At 39.3% G+C, this 21,372-nt stretch overlaps 3 protein-coding genes and 1 long non-coding RNA gene across 5 annotated transcripts in view; 2 read left to right on the forward strand and 2 right to left on the reverse strand.

Moving 5' to 3' along the window:
• REEP3 (receptor accessory protein 3) overlaps positions 1-16,306 on the reverse strand; it is a 96,379-nt gene extending 80,073 nt beyond the window's left edge. The window contains exon 1 of one of the 2 annotated variants that reach the window (XM_045069893.1): positions 16,067-16,306. In XM_045069893.1, coding sequence (XP_044925828.1) covers positions 16,067-16,098 — 32 coding nt within the window. In that variant the 5' untranslated portion in view covers positions 16,099-16,306. The remainder of the gene's footprint in view (positions 1-16,066) is intronic. The other variant, XM_045069894.1, reaches the window with a different exon arrangement.
• LOC101685451 (60S ribosomal protein L30-like) lies at positions 7,069-7,434 on the forward strand. Its single transcript, XM_045069896.1, has one exon. It carries the CDS (start codon positions 7,069-7,071, stop codon positions 7,432-7,434), a length of 366 nt encoding a protein of 121 aa, XP_044925831.1.
• Positions 13,336-15,797, reverse strand: LOC123389117. Its single transcript, XR_006603647.1, has 2 exons — positions 15,301-15,797; positions 13,336-13,753 (listed from the first exon to the last, which is right to left on the reverse strand). It is a non-coding gene; the product is annotated as an uncharacterized LOC123389117 (long non-coding RNA).
• The window catches only part of JMJD1C (jumonji domain containing 1C), a 322,492-nt gene continuing 316,922 nt past the window's right edge, over positions 15,803-21,372 (forward strand). The window contains exon 1 of the mRNA XM_045069890.1: positions 15,803-15,910. The gene's annotated coding sequence lies outside the window, so the exon portion shown is untranslated. The remainder of the gene's footprint in view (positions 15,911-21,372) is intronic.

Here is a 21,372-nt window from a genome sequence, read left to right on the forward strand (position 1 = left end):
ATATTTATCACAAATAGCTCCAATTTCAACATTTATAAAGCAATAGAACTGCTTTTCTGGTTCCAAAGCCGTAATTTTAAAGTATCCCATCATACAAAACTTCTTTTTTTAAAGGGTAAATAAGGTTAGGAAATCTTGTCTGTTTATCAGGAAGTTTTAGGATTAGTTTGAGGGACTAAATGTTAGCAAAACCTAAGACTGACTGACAAAACCTTAAAACAAGAATCTGGCAAAGAGTAAAAGAAATAAATGACCACTGATTTCAGAGCTCATTTACTTGCTAACTTCTTTTTCTTGTTTGCTTTTTAGTTTATTCCAGCTCTCAAATTTTTTATTGTTCATATTAGAAGTTCATTTTATTTCATGAATTTGTAATCATGTTTCATAAGAAATGTTCCATAACAACCCACTTCATTTATCCCTCAGTAAATGGTATATGCTTGGGCTTTCGACAGTATTCCTGCACTTGTTACAGAAGCTATTGATTCCTTTTCTGATTTCCTCCTTTTTAAACCATTCTCACAAAATCCTCCAGTATTCCTCACTCAAATTGGCCAAAAGTCCTCACATTAAAAAAAAAAAAAAGTGTTATTCAAACTAAGTTGGCCACCCTGTTGGTATTTCTGGGAGACTGCTACAGTAGTATAGAACCATGGAAAACTTATAAAGTTAAAGCTAGTAAATTTACTTACTTTGCATTTCCAAACTAGAAATCTCTGCAGACAAATCTGCAAATCTACTAGCTAATTATCTCCCAATCACGTTCCTGAGATGCTACAAGGTTCTGAATGCCCCCCCTCCACCAACCAAGAGAGCACATGGAATGACAAGGGAGTGAGGGGACAGCCTAACAGGCCAAATAATTCCTGGCCATCAGTGGGTGACAGATGTCTCAGCCAGATCACCCCCACAGCAATGCTGACCACATGGAAAATACAAAGCTCTCTATGATTTTCCATTTTCCTCCTTTTCTATAAATGAGGCTCAGCATGTGTAAGAAATCAGAGCTGCATGTTGGTATAAAATGTTACTATTAGACATTATTTCCCAATGATACTTTCAGACTCATCCCAGATTCTAGGACTAACCTCACTCACCTCCTTTGTAATAGTAGGGAATGGCTCTGAAACACAACCTGAAAGTTAAATTCTTCCTATGGAGCCATTAGGGAGTTTCAAGTAATGCAGTATTTCCAACCAACTAAGCTCTCCAAATGGACAAACAACATGGTTAGGAATACAAAGCAAACCATAGAGTTAAGATTATTATTCTACATTTCAACATTAACAGTCTCTTAGATCTGTTTTAGTCTGGAAGTAGCTATAGTGAAGGCACATGAATTTATACATTTTTTAGACACTGAGTTGCTTTTTATAGCAATATCCCACATATCAAATGGATAGACAAGAAAATTACTGTCATCTGAAAATAAGTGAGGGGGGAGAGAAAGCTCCTAAGTGTTTATGCACCTACTTCTAGAACCTCAAAAATCCTTTGGATATGTAAGAAATTGGACGTTCTTCATTGGACTCATACCAGCTTTGAGAAAAAGAAGGGACTAGAGACAGCCTGCCTGGTGATCTCATAGGGGTTCTGGCCTTCTGTTCACAAACTCTTCACGACAGGTGCAGCCCCTTCCCTCCCTCCATCTGGGGCCTGGCTAAGCACTAAAACTGGCCTCTACACCAGCAAGAAGCATATGGGCTGGGACAGGGGCAGCATCTCCTTTCTGATGGTATCTGCTCCCTGTTGTCTAAGCTTGTCCCTTTAAATACTGTATCTTTGTCCTGTCTTATTGTGTCAAGCACATCTTCTTCTTCTTCTTCTTCTTTTTTAAAAGCTTTATTTATTTATTTTAGAGAGAGTGCAGGTGGAGGGACAGGCCGAGGGAGAGACAGAATCCTCAAGCAGACTCTCCACTAAGCAGAGAGCCCAACCTGGGTCTCCCATCCGAGGATGTAACAGATGATATGAAGAAAATACAACACACACTTCTAAGCCACGAAGCACAACGAAGTGAACCAATCATCCAAAATCAAGATAGAATACCACTATTACCGTTGCTTCTGAGCTTTTTCCTTTGCTAGGGTATTTCCTTAGAGGTGACCCTGATCCTAAAATTTGCATTTATCATTTTCTTTTCTTTTTGGACGAATAGATTGCTATTAATCTATATATCTCATATAGTGTTCAGTCTTACCTTTGTTGGGGTCTTTAAAATGGTAACCTATTATATGTAATCCCATCTGGCTTTTCTTAAAAACAAAACAAAAACCAAAACTCACTATAATTTCCCTAACAGACATGCATGTTGATACTTGTAAGTGGTATCTCATTCAGCTTTACTGCTGTGTAATATTCCATTATGTGAATATACCAACAATCATTTACCCAGTCTCCTCTCCATGTAAACTAGCTTCCTTGGTAGATTCTCGCTTCAAGAACTTTCCTATGAATATCCTTGTAAACTTCTCCTGCTGCAGGTATCAAGGTCTACCAGGGAGTAGAAATGCTGGGTTGCAAGGTATGTGAATGATGAACACTGTTAAGTTTCCAGAGCTATTACATCTTCCTCTCTTGCCATTCCCAAAAAATGTTGTTCTGCCCATCCTTGCCAACACTTGGCATTTTCAGACTTCTTAATTTTTTGCAATGTAGAATGTGTGAAATGGAATTTCAATGTGGTCTTAATTTACATTTTCTTGAAAACTAATGAGTTTTGTGATTCTTTTTATATGTCTAGTTGCCATTGGTTTCATCTTCAAGGAGATGCCTTTTACTTTCGTCCCATTTTTTTTTTTTTAGATTGTTAATTTTCTTATTGATTTTAAGGAATTCTTTACATCTTCTATTATACTTTGTCATTTATGTTACAAAACTGTCTGCATTCTTCACCCTCACTGGGCCACAATTCTAGTGCTGGCTTCCATTATACCTTCCTGTCCAGCCCCCAACTACTGAGGAATTGAGAAAACAGCAATATGGGTTTCCAAATAGAGTTTTAAAACACATATCCTAAAAACAGATATTTAAAATAATTGGGTATTTTTTTCTCAGAGATTAGCAAAGATAAAATTGTCAGGGATGGCATAGGTGGTAGAAATACACACTCAGCTACCACTGTTGAGAATGTAAAGTGAATCTTGATCTTGATAAGGTTGGTGAGACATGTGTATACACATTTGACAAAACTCACTGAAATTACTGCATGCAAATCCTGTCACACAGTTTGGTGGTGTGGCATGCTGGTTCAGGTCTGGGTCTAGAGCCACTTAGCTCTGTCACTTAGTAAGTTATTTCATTTCTCTAAAGCCTTGGGCTTCTCAATGGCAAAAAGGGGTCATTGTGAGATATAAATGAAATTGTGTGAAAGTGCTTAGAATAATGCCTGATGCAGGAGCGTCAGATGTATGTTAATCAATCATTTACAGTTTGTTGCAGGGTGTGGAAAGTTCTTCTCTACCAAATCATAACTGTAATGACATTCTCCTATATTTTCTTCTAAAAGTTTAAATATTTAGTTTTTACATATAGGCAGGTGGTCCACTTATAATTTATTTTTGAGTTTGCTGTGAAAAAAGGATGTAATTTCATTCTTTTTTCTGAGAGATAACCAAGTTGTCACAACACTATTAAGTTACCCATCCTTTCCCACCAATTTTGAGTACTACTCTGTCACATTAGATTTCCACACATGCTGGATTAGTTTCTGGATTCAGTGATTATGTTCCAGTGATTATGTTCCCTTAAGTTTATCATCAATCACTGCACCAATTCTATACGGTCTTAATTCCTACAACATAACAATCAGTCTTGATATATAATAGGACAAGTCTTTTTTCCTTGTTCTTTTCAACTGTCTTACTGATTGCTGGGTTTTACTCTCTCCTGTGAACCTTAGGTCATTAGGTTCCATGAAAACAAAAAACAATAAAAATCCTGGTGGAATCCCACTGAATTTATAGATTTAGTTGCGAAGACCTGATAATCATTAGTTAATACTGATTCATCAACATGTGCTATCCATTTAGATCTTCTTTTAACGTTCATGTCTTATAACTTTCTTTAGTCCCCAGTGTTCCAGACTCTTTTAACAGGAGAATGCAATCTGTGTACATTTACTGACATTACTGACATATCTGAACCCATTTTCTGCATCTTTTTTTACCCCTGTCCACATGTCCTCCCTCCTCTGTCCCCTTTATTTTGGCCTTCTATATCTCAAATAGCCTCTGTTTCACCACCCACTCCCCCACCCCGCTGGTTTGGGAACTATAGATAAATGACCTTTTAAATTGTTGTATCTCTGCACGTGACTAAGCCCTTACCGTGGTCTCCTTGCCTTTCCCCAGAGTGAAAGGAAAAAGAAGAACTAGAAAAAAAGGTGAGGAAAAACATAAAGGGGAGGACAAGAGATAGAGAAGACGTACTTTGAACTGGGGAGTGGAACTGAACACTGGAAGGAGCAGGGCTGTGTGCTTTCCTTCCTCCTTCATATTTCTTAGTCATTTGAGGTAACCAAGGTCTGTTTTTATTTTAACTATTACTGTTAAAATGGCTTACCACTTCGTTTTTCTAATTAGTTTTAGGTGAGCTATTTTAGTTAAAGCACTACAAGAACTTGTCACTAGCAAAAATTTAAGGTAATGCAGTATAGATTTACTGGAAGACGGTACACTTTCTTTCTTTCTTTTTTTTAAAATATATTTTATTTATTTATTTCACACACAGAGATCACAAGTAGGCAGAGAGGCAGGCAGAGAGAGGGGGGAGGCAGGCTCCCTGCAGAGCAGGAAGCTGGGATCATGAGTGGAAGGCAGAGGCTTTAACCCACTGAGCAACCCAGGCACCCCTACATTTTACATTTCTTAAACTTAGGAGACCACTTGAAACAAAGCAGTAGTTGCATCTTTAACCACCTAAAATAATACAAGATTTAGGACTTAAAAATTCCTAAAAAGTATTTAATCGTGACAAGAAAGCATAAACTCTGTGTGTATGGGGGCAGGGGGAGTTTATCTCCAATTTGTATTGCTTTCATTTACTTGGCAAGGAAAAGACCAGATATCCTTTCAGAATATTTTTACACAAAGCTTTCAGGCCACTTTTCTCATAGAATTTTATTATTTATTATATATATTTTATTATTATAAGGCATTAATGCTTTAATGTTTTCAGGTTAAGATTTATACCCTTCTAAGGCCCTTTTATATGGATCTAGGGTTGTATCTTTAAAGGGTATTTTCCCCTATTTATTAAACACCTTAAAACTACCATCATTTCTATTTGCAAGATTAATTTAGGTATATAAAGTGAAAATTGAAAGGATTTATATTTCTGAAAACCAGAAATAAAAACTAAGGTTGATGAAAATTAATGATTTTAAAAAACCCAAATAAACAAATACTGAACAAGCAACAATTAGGAGGTTTGTTCACCAATACTGAGATTAGTTGGTGTCCCCAAAAGAAAACAAAAACCACAGGCACAAAGGAGCAAAGAACTGATCATGGCAATTATGACCCCCAGTAGACAACTATCACAAGTTCCCTTCTGTTCTCATACCTGCACTTTCTTTAAATCCACACTCAGGAATGCCTACTGCCTACTGTTTCTGTGGGCCTCTGGAAGTTTTTTTTTTTTTTAAGACTTATTTATTTATTTGACAGAGAGAGAGAGAGAGAGATCACAAGTAGGCAGAGAGGCAGGCAGAGAGAGAGAGGAAGGGAAGCAGGCTCCCCACTGAGCAGAGAGCCCAATACGGGACTCAATCCCAGGACCCTGAGATCATGACCTGAGCCGAAGGCAGCGGCTTAAACCACTGAGCCACCCAGGCGCCCCGGGCCTCTGGAAGTTTTAAACACAGAAAAGAAGACAGCTTATCCATTCTACTGTTATGGTGAAAGTGTATTTTAAATTTTGGGAATCCTAAAGATCAGTGATTGAAGTTTGATGATGTAAAAGTATCACATTAGCAGAATCTTTAGCATATAATTTATTCAGTGCTGTATACATTCATGCTATTTTTTAATGCCAAAGAATGCCACTTATTAATCATCACAGATACTGATGTAATAACAAGGGTAATGTATTCATTTACTTAAATAACCAAGTAGTTTCTTTAACCTTAGATTTTATTGAATTGTCTGAATATAGTTGACACACGATGTTACATTAGTTTCAGGTGTACAAGATGGTGATTCAATTTCTCTGTAGCTTATGCTAAGCTCACCCCAAGTGTCACCACCATCTGTCACCATGCAACCCTATTACAATACCATTGACTGTATTTTCCAAGCAGGGCCTTTTATTCCTATGACTTATTCACTCCATAACCGGAAGCCTGTCTCCCATTCCCCTTCATAGATTTTGCCCATCCTGCCACCTCCCTTCCTTCGGTCAACCATCAGTTTATTCTTTGTAAATATCTAAGCAGTTTTATTAAATACAAAACAGTTCACAGCTTCTCACAGAAAAGTAATTTATCTATGGCTCTCCATAGGAAACATACAAGTAATATAAACAAGATCTTCATCGAGGGTTCTACTCTCCCTTTCCTGCCCCTAGTGATGGAGAACACACTGCTCTCATGAGACTGTCAGAGTCAATGGTGAACAACTCTGGGTATTAGAAAGCTTTCCCTTATATACAAAAATAAAACTGTCTTTCCTATAACATCCACCTATTGCCCTAACCTTATATTCACAATAAGGGAAAAATCACTACTGTCTCCACCATGTGACAACTCTTAAATTAAGAGTTCTTTTGTTAGACATTAATTTTTCTCCTTTTCTAATCTAATCCTTAAAACCTCCCTGGCATTTTAGTTTTTCTCAGGATATGTAAAAGAGATTGTTATGAACTGAACCATGCTCCTTCAAAAAAGATCTGAAGGAGTCCTAATCCCCATTACCTCAGAATGTAACCTGATTTGATAATCACATTAAAATGAGGTAATTAGCATGGTGGGTCCGGGTCCTCACCCAAAGAGACTTCTGTTCCTTATTAAAAGGAGAAATTTAGGGGGGCTGCTCTTGGTTGGGGCCGACTCGTACCTAAGGCAGGAAGATGGTGGCCGCAAAGAAGACAAAAATGCCGCTGGAATCGATCAACTCTAAGCTCCAGCTCATTATGAAAAGTGGAAAGTTCGTGCTGGGGTACAACCAGACTCTGAAAATGATCAGACATGGCAAAGTGAAGCTGGTCATCCTCGCCAACAACTGCCCGGCCTTGAGGAAATCTGAAATAGAATACTATGCCATGTTGGCCCAAACTGGTGTCCATAACTATAGTGGCAATAATATTGAATTGGGCACAGCAGGTGGGAAATCCTACAGAGTATGCACGCTGGCTATCATTGAACCAGGTGATTCTATCATTAGAAGCATGCCAGGACAGACTGGTGAAAGTAAATCACGCAGAATTTTTCCTTAATAAAACTGGCCACAGCTTGTTTGAAAAAATAAAAAAATAAATAAAAGGAGAAATTTAGACACAGAGACCTTCACAAAAATGAAGGCAGAGATGGGGTGATGATCTATCAGTCATGGAATGACAAAGACTGCCAGCAAACCACCAGAAGCTGAGAGAGTCTTGGAACAGATTCTCCCTCACTGCCCTCAAAAGGAACCAAGGAACCTACCCATACCCTCGCCTTGACTTTTAGCTTCCAGAACTGTGAGACAATAGGTTTCTGTTGGTCAGGCCGCCCAGTTTCTGGTATTTTGTTATAACAACCCCAGCAACCTAATACATTTCTCAAAAATGGGACATGATAAAAGGTTAAGGAAATTTTCCACAGCAGAATGCTTGGTTTTGTTTATGGGTGAGAATAATTCTTTCCTAAAATGGACTTACCATTGCTTGGAAACATAAATGCTCTCAGCAATAATATACTTGAATACTTCCTGAAATTATGTTTTGAACTATTAGTTAGTACAAACCTATTACATTTAGTTTTTTCCCTATGACTTTTGCTTTTATGATTTCCTCAGTACCTCTGCTTTTGCACAACTGATGAAACTGTTAATGGTAGAAGAGCAAATATTCTGGTAACCCTTGGCTCTGGTTTCAAATCCTAATATCTGTACAACTTACTGGACCAAGAAAACTATAACCTATAAACTACACTTTATTTACAAATTTAGAAAGTAGGGAATATGAATGAGTTAATGAGCAGAATATATGATTATATAAATTATTTTCAAAGTACACTGTATAAGCAATTTTCATCAATTTTGTAAACTTCTCTGTAAATACTGAAATAGAAATTAATTTTGAAATACTAAAAAAATTAAGATCAGCAACAATATTTCATATAGAAAATTCTTAAGAGATATTCTGAGATGCTTATGAATTCCCAAATATCATTTTATAGCCTGTAATTTTTTCCCACAAAGTACACTGGAGCAGCCAACAAAACCATTTTCAAATGGAAATGCTGAGCAGAATGTGCCTTGCAAGGGATCACTTCAGTTGAACTTTCTGTAATGATGGAAATGTTTTACTTTTGTGCTAACAGGTAGTTACTAAGCTCGAATACCTATGGAGCACTTAAAATGTAGCTAGACTGAGGAACTTAATGTTTAGCTATCTAAATAGCCAGAAGGGTCTAGTGGCACCATACTTTTTTTTTGTTTTGAAGATTTTATTTATTTATTTAACAGAGAGATCCTCTGTTGTAGGCAGAGCAACAAGCAGAGGAGAGGGGAAAGCAGTCTCCCTGCTGAGCAGAGAGCCCGATGTGGAGCTCAATCCTAGGACCCTGAGATCATGACCTGAGCTGAAGGCAGAGGCTTAACCCACAAAGCCATCTAGGCACCCCGGTACCGCATTTTAAAAAAGATTTTATTCTTATTTTATTCATTTGAGAGAGAAAGAAAGAGAGACAGAGAGGACAAGCAAGGGGAGGGGCAAAGGGAGAGGGGAAGCCGACTCCCCGCTGAGCAGGGAGCTCCAAGAGGCCTGGGGCTCCATCCCAGGATCCTGAGACCAGTGACCTAAGAGAGAGGCTTAACCAACTGAGCCAGCTGCCCAGGTGCCTGTCGCACAGCTTCTAGTTCATTCCCTCCCATACATATTTTTCTCCTCTTTTCATTTAAGAGTAATTCTCAGCCAGTGGCAATTCTGCCCACTAAGTAACATATGGCAATATCCGGAGCCCTTTTTGGCTGTCATAACTGGGAGGTACCAAAGGCATCTAGGGAGGGAGAGGCCAGGGATGCTGTTAAACATCCTACAGTGAACAGGACAGGCATCCCCAAGAAAGGATTATCCAGTCCAAAATGTCAAAAGTGTGGATTAAGAAACTTAGCCATATTTAAAAGATCTTCAAATGAAATTAAAAATACTTTGCATATCATTATGAATGGCCATATAATATTCTAACATTAGCTAGTCTGTTCTTAAAATCTTTTGCTAGTGTTCAATATTTCCATCCCAACTGCTGTTTTCTCTGTTCACAGTCTCTTAGCAAGTACACTATTTCACCTGATTTTCAGTCTTAGTAGCCGCTGTAAATTTCACATGACTGAAGCTGATAACTTTATTTCAGTAATAGGGATAAAAGTATGCATAAACTCTTAACCGTTTTGTAAACATGGAAGACATTTGTAACACAATAACTTTTACTTATAACCTTTTATTTAACTTTATAAATACGCAAAAGGGCTAATTTAGTGCAAAGGCATAATCGATGACATAAAAAGTTCATGTTCTGCTTAACAAAGACTCAGCAGTAGTCTTTTTCCACTTGACAAAACAGTAACATATTTAAGACATTTATTCATTTATTTTTAAAAGATTTTATTTATTTATTTTATAGGGAGGGACACAGAGAGAGAGGGAGCACAAGCAGGAGGAGTGGGAGAGGAAGCAGGCTTCCCTCTGAGCAGGGAGCCTTATGCGAGCTCAATCCCCTAATCCTGGGATCATGATCTAAGCAGACACTTAACTACTGAGCCACCCTGATGCCCCTATTTAAGATATTTAAATTACCCATTTATGCCATTATTATTATAAGATACTCTTTATTTAAACATTATAATCTATACCAAAAGAGGAGAATATAAAAATCTCCATCCTTAAAGGGTTCAAAAATGCAGTGGAAGAAGAAATAGTTAATATACCCATGGTCACAAAAAATGAACAAAAGCAAATTGTTTCTGAGATGAAGGCTAATAAAGGAATCTTGTTGGAAGTTCAGGCCTCTGCAATGAAAACAAGACCCAATAGTTTAGGATGTGTTTTCTGTCTTAACGAAGGAAGACAGAAAAGATGATCTCTTAAAGGGCATTCATGACAAATTATATTTTTAAGCTTTCAATGTGCTAAATTTCCTTGAAAATCTTGCTCCTATTTACGTTATTTCTCATGGCTTAAGTGTAATTTCTGTAAGTATCCTATTCTTAGACACAAATTCTAAACACTTCAGTTATTCACATGATAAATCTCATCAAAAGTAGAAAATAAAATCTACTTTAACCTAATTAAAAGATGATAAATTTAGCCATCACTGAGATTTTATAACCATTTAAAAAGTATGTAAAGCTCCTATCCAGGGAGAAAAATATCACTTATAAATTGTGACTGTCCTCAAACTTCCACAAGGATTTAAAAATTACTCAAGATGTTTTTCATTAATCCTACATGATCTCAACACACAAAGGGGAGAAGCAGGATGCTATTAGAATAATACTTTTAAGAGATGATGCTGGCTTGGACTAGAGTAACATAAGTAAAGGTGATGAAAACAGGAGGGATCCTGTGTATATTTTGAAGGTAGAGCCAACAAGATTTGCTATAGGACTCAATGCAGTCAATGAGAGAAAAACCAGTATCAAGGATAATCCCAAGGTTTTTGGCCTGACCTACTAGAAGGACTAAACTGTCATTAACTAAGCTGGTGTAGGCTGCCAGGGAAGCCAGACTGGGAAGGAAATGCAGAAGCTCAGTTTTGAGTATCTTAAGTTTGGGATGACTTTCAGATGTTTCCAACTGAAGTAGGCACCTGAAAATACGTATGATCATGAGTTCAGCACAGAGGTCTGGGTTGGAGATGTGAATTAGGAGAGTGCTCATAGAAAAGAGAAAAAAAAATCTAGGAAGTGAACTCCTGCACCTGTCAACTTTAAGAAGTCAGGGCATGTGGAGGAATGTGGCAAGGGAGACAGAGTAGGGAGGGCCAGTGAGTTAGGAAGAGTACGAAAACAAGGTTTCTTGGAAACAAGTAAAGAAAGCACTTCAAGGACACAGTGAGCAACTGTACCAAAAGCTCCTGATAAGTTAGACGACAACTTGGTCATATGGAGGTTACCTCTTGACCTAGAGAATAGGCAATTCAGTGGAGTGGTTGGTGGTAAAGCTGGTTTTACCCAGCTTTGGGTTTGAGAGTGACTCAAAGGAGAGGAAGTGGAGAAAGTGTATATTGATTGTTCTTTTGAGGAGTTTTTGCTTTAAAAGGCATGGGAGAGAGAAATGGGATAGTAAGATGAAAAGTCAGCTGAAAGAATTTTTTGTTAAATGGGAGAAATGATAGCATGTTTGCTGACAAAAGATCCAGGAGAGTGAGAAAACATGCTGGAAAGAAGGGAGAAAACTGCCGGAGTATGGTTTTTAAGGTATATAATTTAGACTTTAAAGATACCCATTAAATATAATCGAAGACGATCAACTTACTTCTGCCAGATAATAAAATTATGTCAAAACCAAATAAAAGTGTTATTAATGTAAAAAGGGAAATACAGACATATGGAATTAAAAAGGTCTCCAAATTAATCTAATTCTATAATGAGAAAGTAGTACTTACCAAATGTCTAGAGTAATTATTATTCTATATTTAGAAGAAAAAGAAATCACAACGTAAAAAATGAAGAAGGTGAACTGGGTTAAGACTATAAATCCTCTTTACAACTAAAAAATAAAATATCTAAAGAAAAGTGTAGATGGAGAAACATTTAAATCAAATGTGATTTAAGGTTAATTAAATAAGGAGCTCAGACAGACAAGTAATTATCAAGTATCCAAGAAATAAATGGGTAAAGTACATACAGAATATTTGTACAACAGGAGATACAAGAAATATCAGGACAAATATTAAAGCTTGCTAACAGTAAAATTCAAAAGAAAACAATTAGATCTGTCATATTTACTAAGAAAATATGAAAAAATTGAAATTCCCAAATCTGGCTACACCGTGAGAAAGACAGTAATCAGACATTGTTGGTGGCAATGTAAAATATTTAACATCCTTTTGGACAGCAATTTGGCAATTCATATCAATAGTCATATAAATATTCATAGCCTTTGACTCAAATACTTCTCTTGGATATTCAGCCTAAGAAAATACTTAAAGAAAAAAGTATACATAAATGATGTTCACTGTACATTATAATTAACATTAGTTATGATAATGAAATATTAAATATGATCTAAAAGGAAAGTTTAAAAAATGAATGGTTATGAAAATCATGAATTTTGGCCTGATTACAGAAGAGATAATATATGATTTCAGAGAACACAGAAGATGCTTACAATATAGTAAGAATAATATAAAACTTTTTTTAAACTATACTCTAATTACAACTATGTCACCTACAATGAGACAAAGAAAAATGTAAACTGAAAAGTTAAACATTCAGTATGTCAGGACTATAGGGGAATATGTTCTCCCTTGTTCTGATAACAACTACTAATACTGAATATTTACCATGTGCCCAATGCTGGACTATAAACATTATGTATATGGAGACATTTAATCCTATGGGGTAGGTTGTAGCCAATAAATGGCATAGCTGATATCTGAATTCAGGCAGTCTTTCATCCTGATCTTAACCATATGATACATACCCAAGTAAGGAAAGTTCTAAAAGTGGGATTTCTCTCATCCTGTAAGAGTCATGTTTCAAAAGGTAAGGTATAGGTAATCACAAATGAACAAAATATCACTTGGTAATCTCAGACTACTATCCCTTAATGATTGCTAACTAACTTTTCAATCTTGCCTGCAAAGTTAAAAATGACTTTAAACAGAATGGAAAAACAAAACAAAATAAAACTATTTCATAAAATACAGAATGCTAGACCTGTACAAGAAAGTTCAGATTACTAGATCCCTTTACCTCTACAGAGAAAGAAACTGAGGACCCTAATTAGTGAGGGGCTGACTCAAGGTTATTCAGGTGGTTATTATAACTAAAGTTAGTTCTAAATTCCAGGTTTCCTGATGACAGTCCAATAATATTTCTTTCTACACTATCTTATTCCCCTCTCCCATAAGAAATATCTGTATCTATTATATTTTTTAAGTGCAGAATAAATGTCAGGCAACACATCTGGTGTTTTACATCACCTTACAGTAGTTTTAATACAACAGTTTTAATAGCAGTTTAATATTATAACCACTTTAAGAAGAAGGCAGTGAAGCTCGAATGAGTTTAGCACATCTCCCAGCAGCACGCAGCTATTAAGTGGCATCCAGATCTGATTCCAAAGCCAGTGTTCTTCCTCCGATATCTACTACAAGGTCTGGGGAGAAAGTGGTCATGCACACAGGCAGCTCTGGTTATGGAAATTCCTTGTGTTCCCTGCGCATGCCACCAAAGGTCCACTTTGAGAGAACTGTCTGATCTTTCTTCAGGCTCAGGACTCAGCTGGCTGTACCAGTGGGTTAAAAAGAATGTAAATAAATTCCATCTCCTGGCATGAAAAAAAGTTTCCAAGTGTGCATCCATCCTGGGATTGGGCTTTTGTGTCCCTATGGTACAATAAAGGGAGTAGAAAGCATTTAGTGCTTAGAGACTGAAAAACCCAGGAGCACAGGGGCAAAAGATAATGATGCTTATTATTCTTGACAATTGTGTTTTCTAGTCCACTAATGGTTCAATGACTCATGAAATACAATTCTATAATTTTTTCTCCCTTTTTTCTTTTCTTTTGCCTCACACTTCAAATTCCATAGATTCTAGCACTGTAGGCTTTAATCTCCTCTCTCCAGTTGTCTTCAGTGTTTCCTCATTTACAACCATCTCACTCAGCAAGGGAGAGAATCTTCCAAAGCAAAGCCACCACTGCCTAACACAATTTATCACTTTTTCCTTAAATTCCTTGAAAACAGGCCCAATTCTACCTTTCCTGCTCCCTCCCTCTCCAGTCCCTCAAGTTCCCTGTAACTTATCTGGGCTTACCCTCCTCTGTTTTGGCTCACAATGATCTCTTTATCTGGAATCCTTTACTCTTTCATCTTCGGCTGTCTAAATTCAGATGGTCCTCTAAGGAGCATCTCAAATATAATCTCCCTTGTTTTTTGTTTTTTTTTTGATTCTCCAACCAGATTTAATTCCCTCTTCATTTAACCCCTATAGCAGTGGGTGTAACTCTTACAGGACTTGACATTGTTATCTGTACTGGTATGAGTGTATCTGAACTGTCAGTTTCATTAACATCAACACTGTTACTAACTTTTGTGTTATAGGTAGCACCTAGAAAAGACTTTCATATTCATAGTCAATGATCAAAAACAAAAATTTGAGTTGAGTAATGCAAACTGCATCAAAGTACTTCATGATTTTCTGTTAAAAAAAGAAAAATTGGTCAAAGGAAACCAGAAGTTAAAAAAAAATAGTACAGCTACTTCAATTACTAGGTGCAGAAACATACTTGATAGACAATATCTAGGTGCAGACACACACCTATTATACACCTGCTAGGTTAAGGAAGGTATACCTGTATTATGTAAATGACACTCAAAGGCTTAAAAAGGCTAAAAAAAAAAAATCTGAAGACATATGTAGTATGTTTTTATTTCCCGATTTTTAGTTCTGTACACATGAACGCAGGAAGCTCTGAAGCTTTGAATCTAGAAACTGTAGGGAGGCAGGACAAACTTCATTAAGGCAATAAAATATAAATGTAGAGGGCTACTGAAAATCAGGTTTAACAGAGCTACTATGTGACTGATTCACTCCCCCAAAACCAAAACTCGCAGAACATTTAGCTCCTTTTTCCCAGTGAAAAACAAAATATGAAAATCTGGTAATGTTATTTTTTCCACATTCTAAAGCTAATCGGAGAAGCCTGCTGCCTCACAAAAGCATTTCATAAAGGTACTGAGGTAATATTACTCCTACAGAGATCATGAATAATGAATCCACGGGCTCCTGGCTGTACCTACGTCATTGTTTACTTTGCGATTTTTTTTTTGAAGGGGGGGTGGTGATGTGAGGAGGAAGGGAGAAAATCAGTTCAAATTGTAGTGAAACAAATACTTTTAGTGGAGTTGCGGTTTGTTTTTTTTTAATGTACCTGTAGCACTTGTTGATAAGAGCACAGTGAAATTAACCGATAATTTGAATAAAGGCAACAGGCACCTGCAGCCTCTCAATCACTTAAGCAAACATCTCCGACAAGATAGGGCCAAATTCGCGATCTGGGCGAATAAACGGGCGTCACCATTCCATAGGAGCGTCTTTCTAGGTAAGCTGTAAATCTTGGGGCAACTGGGCTCTCTCCCAGGGATCTGAGCTAGGAGCGGTCTCAGGTTTTTAGACAAATCTCTCCTCCTACCACACGTGACCGAATGGCATTCTGCCGCTTAGAGAGACACCGCACCACACCAACCGCGGGATACAAAGGCTCGACGCCGCCGCCGCCGCCGCATCCTTGGGAGGATCGCCGGGCCTCCCGCGCTCAGCGTCTTCGGAGCTTGCGCAGGGCGCCGCCGCGAGGCGCGCCGCTCCCAGGCCCACAGCGCGGTGCCGCGCAGCGCGGGGAGCGCGCGCCTTCTGCCTAGCGCGCCCGCCCGACCAGCGCCTCGGGAGCAGGGCCGCCGCGCCGCACGCAGCCGGGTCGCGCCGCAGCCGCCGCCACCGGGCCTTCGTCCGCCGCAGGGAGCCCCGCAGCGACGTGGACCAGGGTGAGGAGGCCGAGGGCCCCCAGCCCCCGGGCAGGCCCGAGGCCGAGCCAGCCCACCCCTGCCCAGGCCTGGGCCTTCCCCTCTCCTAGCCCCTGCCCCTCCCTACGCCTTCCCCGGGGCTGGCGCGGGCGGCGGGGCGCCGTGAGCTGCACTTACACCACGGCTCTGGAGATCATCCAGGACACCATCTTCCCGGGGGCTCGGACCCCAGCTCGGGGACGGGTGGGCGCCGAGCGTGGCGGACCAGGCCGCCAACGGCAGGCCGCGCGCTCGCCGGCTCCTCGCGCTCCCCGGGGCCGCGCTGGCGCCCTCGGGAGCCGGGCCGGGTGTATGCGCGCAGCGGCTGGAGCTGCGCGGCGGTCGGTCCCCCGCCCGTCCCCGCCCGCGGCCGAGCTGCCGCCGAACCCAGCCGGCCCCGCCCCTGCACTCCGCTGATAGGCGGCGGCGGCGGCGGCGGCGCGGCGGCCGAGGCCGGGTCTGGGCGGCCGTGCTCCGGGGGCTGGGCGGTCGGGACCCCGGCCGACGCCGGAAAGCCTCGCGGCCCGGGCCTCTGCGTTCGAACCTCCACCTTCCTTCTCTTTACATCTCTGGGACGCCCAGCTGGCGTGGAGGGGAAGAGGGGGTGGCGGGAGGCCGAGACTGGGAACTTGCGGGTAGGGATTGTGATGAGGTGTGTGAAAAAATAGCAGGAACTCTGTGTCCGATTGACTCCTGAATCGGGCCCTAGAATCCGGGGAGGCAGGACTTTGAGATGCGTGTAGCCATATCCCGTGTCGCCTCCGTTCACTGAGGCCCAGCATCCTGGACATCATCAAAGTAGGGCATTTTAAAGGAAACGTCGGGAGGATCCTTGCACAGGCCTCGGTGTATTCCAGGAGTCTCGTGGTGCGTGGTGCAGTGCAGGGAGGGGCAGAGCAGGATGGCATTGGATTTCATGTTTGCAGCAGTGGGTGTATCGGTATCACTGCTTTGGGCCTCTCAGAGCAACATCTGCAAAGCCTGTTTTACAGACACACATCTGAGACTGCCAGATATTCAAAGTCAAAACTGGGCCTAGAATTCCTCACCTGCTCTGCTATACATTTGTCTTTATGGGGGGAGGTTGGGTTACTGCCTGCTCCTTGCAGTTCTTGCAGATAGCGTGATTTCAGGAGATAGGGTTTAAAAACAGTTTTTTTTGGTGGCAGTACCAAATCGAGAAACTGATTTTCAAGTTTAGTCTTGTCTTTTTTTTTTTTTTTTCCCCTCCTTCTTCCCAGTTCACAGGACAGTAAAAGGTAATTCTAATACTCAGGTGGTACAAAGAATAGAGGATGAAATGTCGGCTTCAAGCCTTTAATTAAAGTCCTAGAAATCAGCTTATTTTGTGACCATGTAATTTATTCTTTTTGTTCCTCAGTTTCTTCATAGTAAAAAGGGACTAATAATACTGTAGCTTACCTCTTGCCTTCCAAAGTGACATGAGGCGCTGCTAATAACATGTTTAGGAAGTTCACCAACTTGCTTGGAAGAAGATGGATGGCATGTATAAGATTATTCTGAGTTCTTTTAAGTTCCCAGGTTCAATAAATTTAGTAATACTATTTTTACTTAAGAATTGAGCCCAGAAGTTGGTTTCTACTTTAGGGTTGGGTTCTTTTTGTTATTTACTCATATTAAGATTATGTCTTTTTTAGTTTCAGGAATCTCGTTAATGAATATTTGTATTTGGAATCTTATTTTTGGCTGTTATTCAGCATTGTTTGGGGATCAGGTGTGTCACATTAGTACCATTAGTACTCTTGCCCAATAAAACTCAGACTCATCTGAATAGCACTTAAATCCATCCATGAACAGGTCCTGAAATGTTTTTACAACCTGAGTTTTTACTGCTTTCCCAACGCTTTTGGACCCCTAGCTCTCTTCTCTGAACCAAGTTGTATTTATATGCCCAGCACTTTTCCCCAGACTTAATTTTTTTTCTTTAATGATTTACTCTCCATTCTCTACCTATCACAATCTTTGTTTTTCAGAGTGCTATGCCATGGGATATCCTTGATTTTCTCCAGTGAAAATTATTCATAATTTTTCCTTGGCCCCCGTAATTTATTAGTTGAATTTCTATTTAATGCCTATTTCATTCCGCTTTATATTATGGCTATGTTTTACTGGTGTCTAATCTACTGGATGGTAAAATGTTTGAGGACAGACATGGTATGTTCGATATCTTTTGTGTTTTCCAAGGCTGTAGCATAGGATAATTGCCCAAGGGAAGTTTGAAAAGTTTGTTAGTATTGGAGCTTTGTTTGTTAAGTTTGTTTGTATTGGAGCTTTATGGAATTTCAGCCATGTACTGTGGAAGTATCTTAAAGATATCTTTCTTGTGTTCTTAATTTGGGGGTCATTCATTCTGAATATTATTTCACTGCCTTCACTGTAATATATGCCTTCAGGGGTTGCTGAGATATGTAGGACTGTTGGCTGCTCTCAAATGTCCCTAGGCTGCTCTGTGTTAAATTTCATTTTGTACGCTTATTTTATCTTCAGACTCTTCCATATTCATATCACTTTTTGCTGTTCTCAATCTGGAACAGCCGCCTCCTTTATACATCTCAATATGCCGTGTGCTGGAAACCACCTGCCCTGTGCTAAGCACATGTTGTGGAATCAACCTTTACAACCCAAAAGGTGTAGGTAGTGTTTATCCCCATTTGGTATACTAGAAACTAAGGTTTAGGGGGCTCACTGCCAAGGACCATATAGTTCATAGGTGAAATAACAAACTAGTCCATGCTGCCTGCGTTTTCTTGACATTATACTGTGATAGTCAAATTGTGACTAAGGAAGTAGGTCCAGATGGGGAGTGCCCTCTTGGAGGAAGTTGGGAGGCAAGTTTTTTGTTTGGTGGTTGGGGCTAACCACTAGCATTTAATGGGTGGGGACTAGGGATGTTAGACTTTTTGTAGTGCTTGGGCTACTGTGAGCAAAGATTGTTCCCAGGTCATATATGATTAGGAATATCCTGCCTGACATTTGTGTATTCATAATTATTGGACTCTAGAAACTCCATTTTACATATAAACTAATGGTTTTAACTGAGACTGAACTTTCCAGTCTCTGTTTCCACATGCAAATGTTGTGTGAAAGAAGATTTGTTTTGTTCACAACTTGAACAAGAGTTATTTACAGTTTTGGAAAATTGCATCACAGACCACTTTGCTGTCATTTTCATGTACTAATTACTTTTATATGTCTTCTAGTTCACTTTTGTTTCAGGATTAACATTGAAATACTTATAAGTTATTTTCATTTTCCTTTTACATTTATATTTAGGGTATATGGTTTTGTTTGAAATTGTTTGTAAGGAAGATTGTTATTAATTTCATTTCAGGGTGATAATGCAGAAGTTGGAAAATATTTTATGGAGGGGAAACACTGAGTCTGATAAGGTTCAGAATTCTTGGGCTAATAAGAGTAAATTCATCTGTTAAGGGCTCTCTTATGGAAAGTGCCCAGATTTTAGTACTATGTGTTTCTGATCTCTATGTATTGGGCTGAATCTCGGATGGTAGAGATCCTCTAGAGATCCTTTAGTAGGTGGCCATCAAAAAGTGCTTTGTGGTGTGAGGCAAGGCTCTAGAGACTTGGAAGAAAAAGAAATATATTACCTCTAGCCTAGAAGCCTTTTTTTTTTTTTTTTTTAAGGTTTTTATTTGACAGGGAGAGAGAGGGCACATAAGCAGGGGGAATGGGAGAGGGAGAAGGAGGCTCCCCATTGAGTAGAGAGCCTGATGCGGGGCTCAATCCCAGGACCCTGGGATCATGACCTGAGTCGAAGACAGATGCTTTACGACTGAGCCACCCAGGGACCCTTTTAAAGTTTTGTCTCATTTGACACATTTGAGATTATTTCTTTAAATACTAAATGGGGCGCCTGGGTGGCTCAGTGGGTTAAGCCGCTGCCTTGGGCTCAGGTCATGATCTCAGGGTCCTGGGATCGGGCTCTCTGCTCAGCAGGAAGCCTGCTTCCCTCCTTCTTCTCTCTTTGCCTGCCTCTCTGCCTACTTGTGCGCTCTCTCTCTGTTTCTCTCTGTCAAATAAATAAATACTAAATGTTTTTTTTCTTCTTTTTAACATATATTATTAGTATTCATTTGTTGTACTGTGGAGTGTTTCCTTCACTGTATTATGCAAAGACACTTTTCTGTGGGTATTGAATTTAACATGGAGGGAAGTAGCATATTTAGGGCAAAGGACCTTTTATCTGTAGACCTATTTCTGCCCTCAATAATGTGATGTTTGGCAAGTCCTTTTAAATGAGGTTGATAATGTTATGAAATGCAAGGGGTTTTAAAACTTAAGGCTAATTAATTAGACTCTGTTAGAAGAATTGCTTTTTCTCCTACGTTTTCACTTAGTGTTCCTAGGAGATATGTAGAATGTGCATCTTCTTCGTGTTAAAGGAGTTCATTAGGAACAAAAAAAAAAGAGTAGGAAAGTACCTAGGAGAGCTGGTAGTGAGAGCAGAATTACATGGTGCAGCGATAGTATCTAATTTGTGTAATTATTAATGAGTATGCCAATGGTACTAAATACTAGGTCATCTTTCCCTTCCTACTGGAGGAATATTTTCAAGTGCTTGAAAATATTTTTTATTTGGAGGAAGGCTAAAATTACTAAATGGGTTTGCCTTAACAGTTGCTTAGAAAATAGTTTGAGGGAGAGGATTCTAAAGAGAATGACTTAAAGGTGAACTTTTTCCATCTCCTGCCAGATGAATATTTCTTGTATTTTTAGCCTATTTGCTTTACAGTATTATGGTGACAACAGAGGTCAAATTTGCCATCCGACATTGAAATGAAATTATGAAGAAAAGTAATATTCAAAATACAATAATAAGATTGTAGGAGAATGGAAAGATTAGATTCTGAAGAAGATGAAAGCAAAATATGTCTGTGATGGCTGGATCTAGGAACACACATTGTAAGGAATTGACAGTATCTGAAGTTCTTATGCATTTGAAGTAGTAGCTTTACTTACCATAATTAAGGATTTAAACAGAACTTTTTTCCCCCTTCAAGTTGTGTGTTTTATTCTGTTAAATGGCAGAAAAACACGTAATGCAAGCCGTATTTGGGGCACTTTCGCTATTCATTTAAAATAGAATGGATTAAATCATAGTTCCTAGTTTATTTTTTTTTTTTTAGTTTTTATTTATTTATTTATTTGACTATGAGAGATACAGTGAGACAGGGAACACAAGCAGGGGGAGTGGGAGAGGGAGAAGCAGGCTTCCCACCAAGCAGGGAGTCGAAGGCGGGGCTCTATCCCAGGACCCTGGGATCATGACCTGATAATGACTGAGCCACTCAGGCACCCCTCATAGTTCCCAATTTAAAAATCAGGGTAGATCCATGATTTCAAGTATTGTTCAGGTTATGGTATAATTTGCAGAAAGCTGAAATATTGGATAATTCCACCAT

Source organism: Mustela putorius, unplaced genomic scaffold (genome assembly GCF_011764305.1).
Source record: "Mustela putorius furo isolate JIRA1106 unplaced genomic scaffold, ASM1176430v1.1 tig00003949_pilon_pilon_pilon, whole genome shotgun sequence".
NCBI classification, from domain to species: domain Eukaryota; kingdom Metazoa; phylum Chordata; class Mammalia; order Carnivora; family Mustelidae; genus Mustela; species Mustela putorius.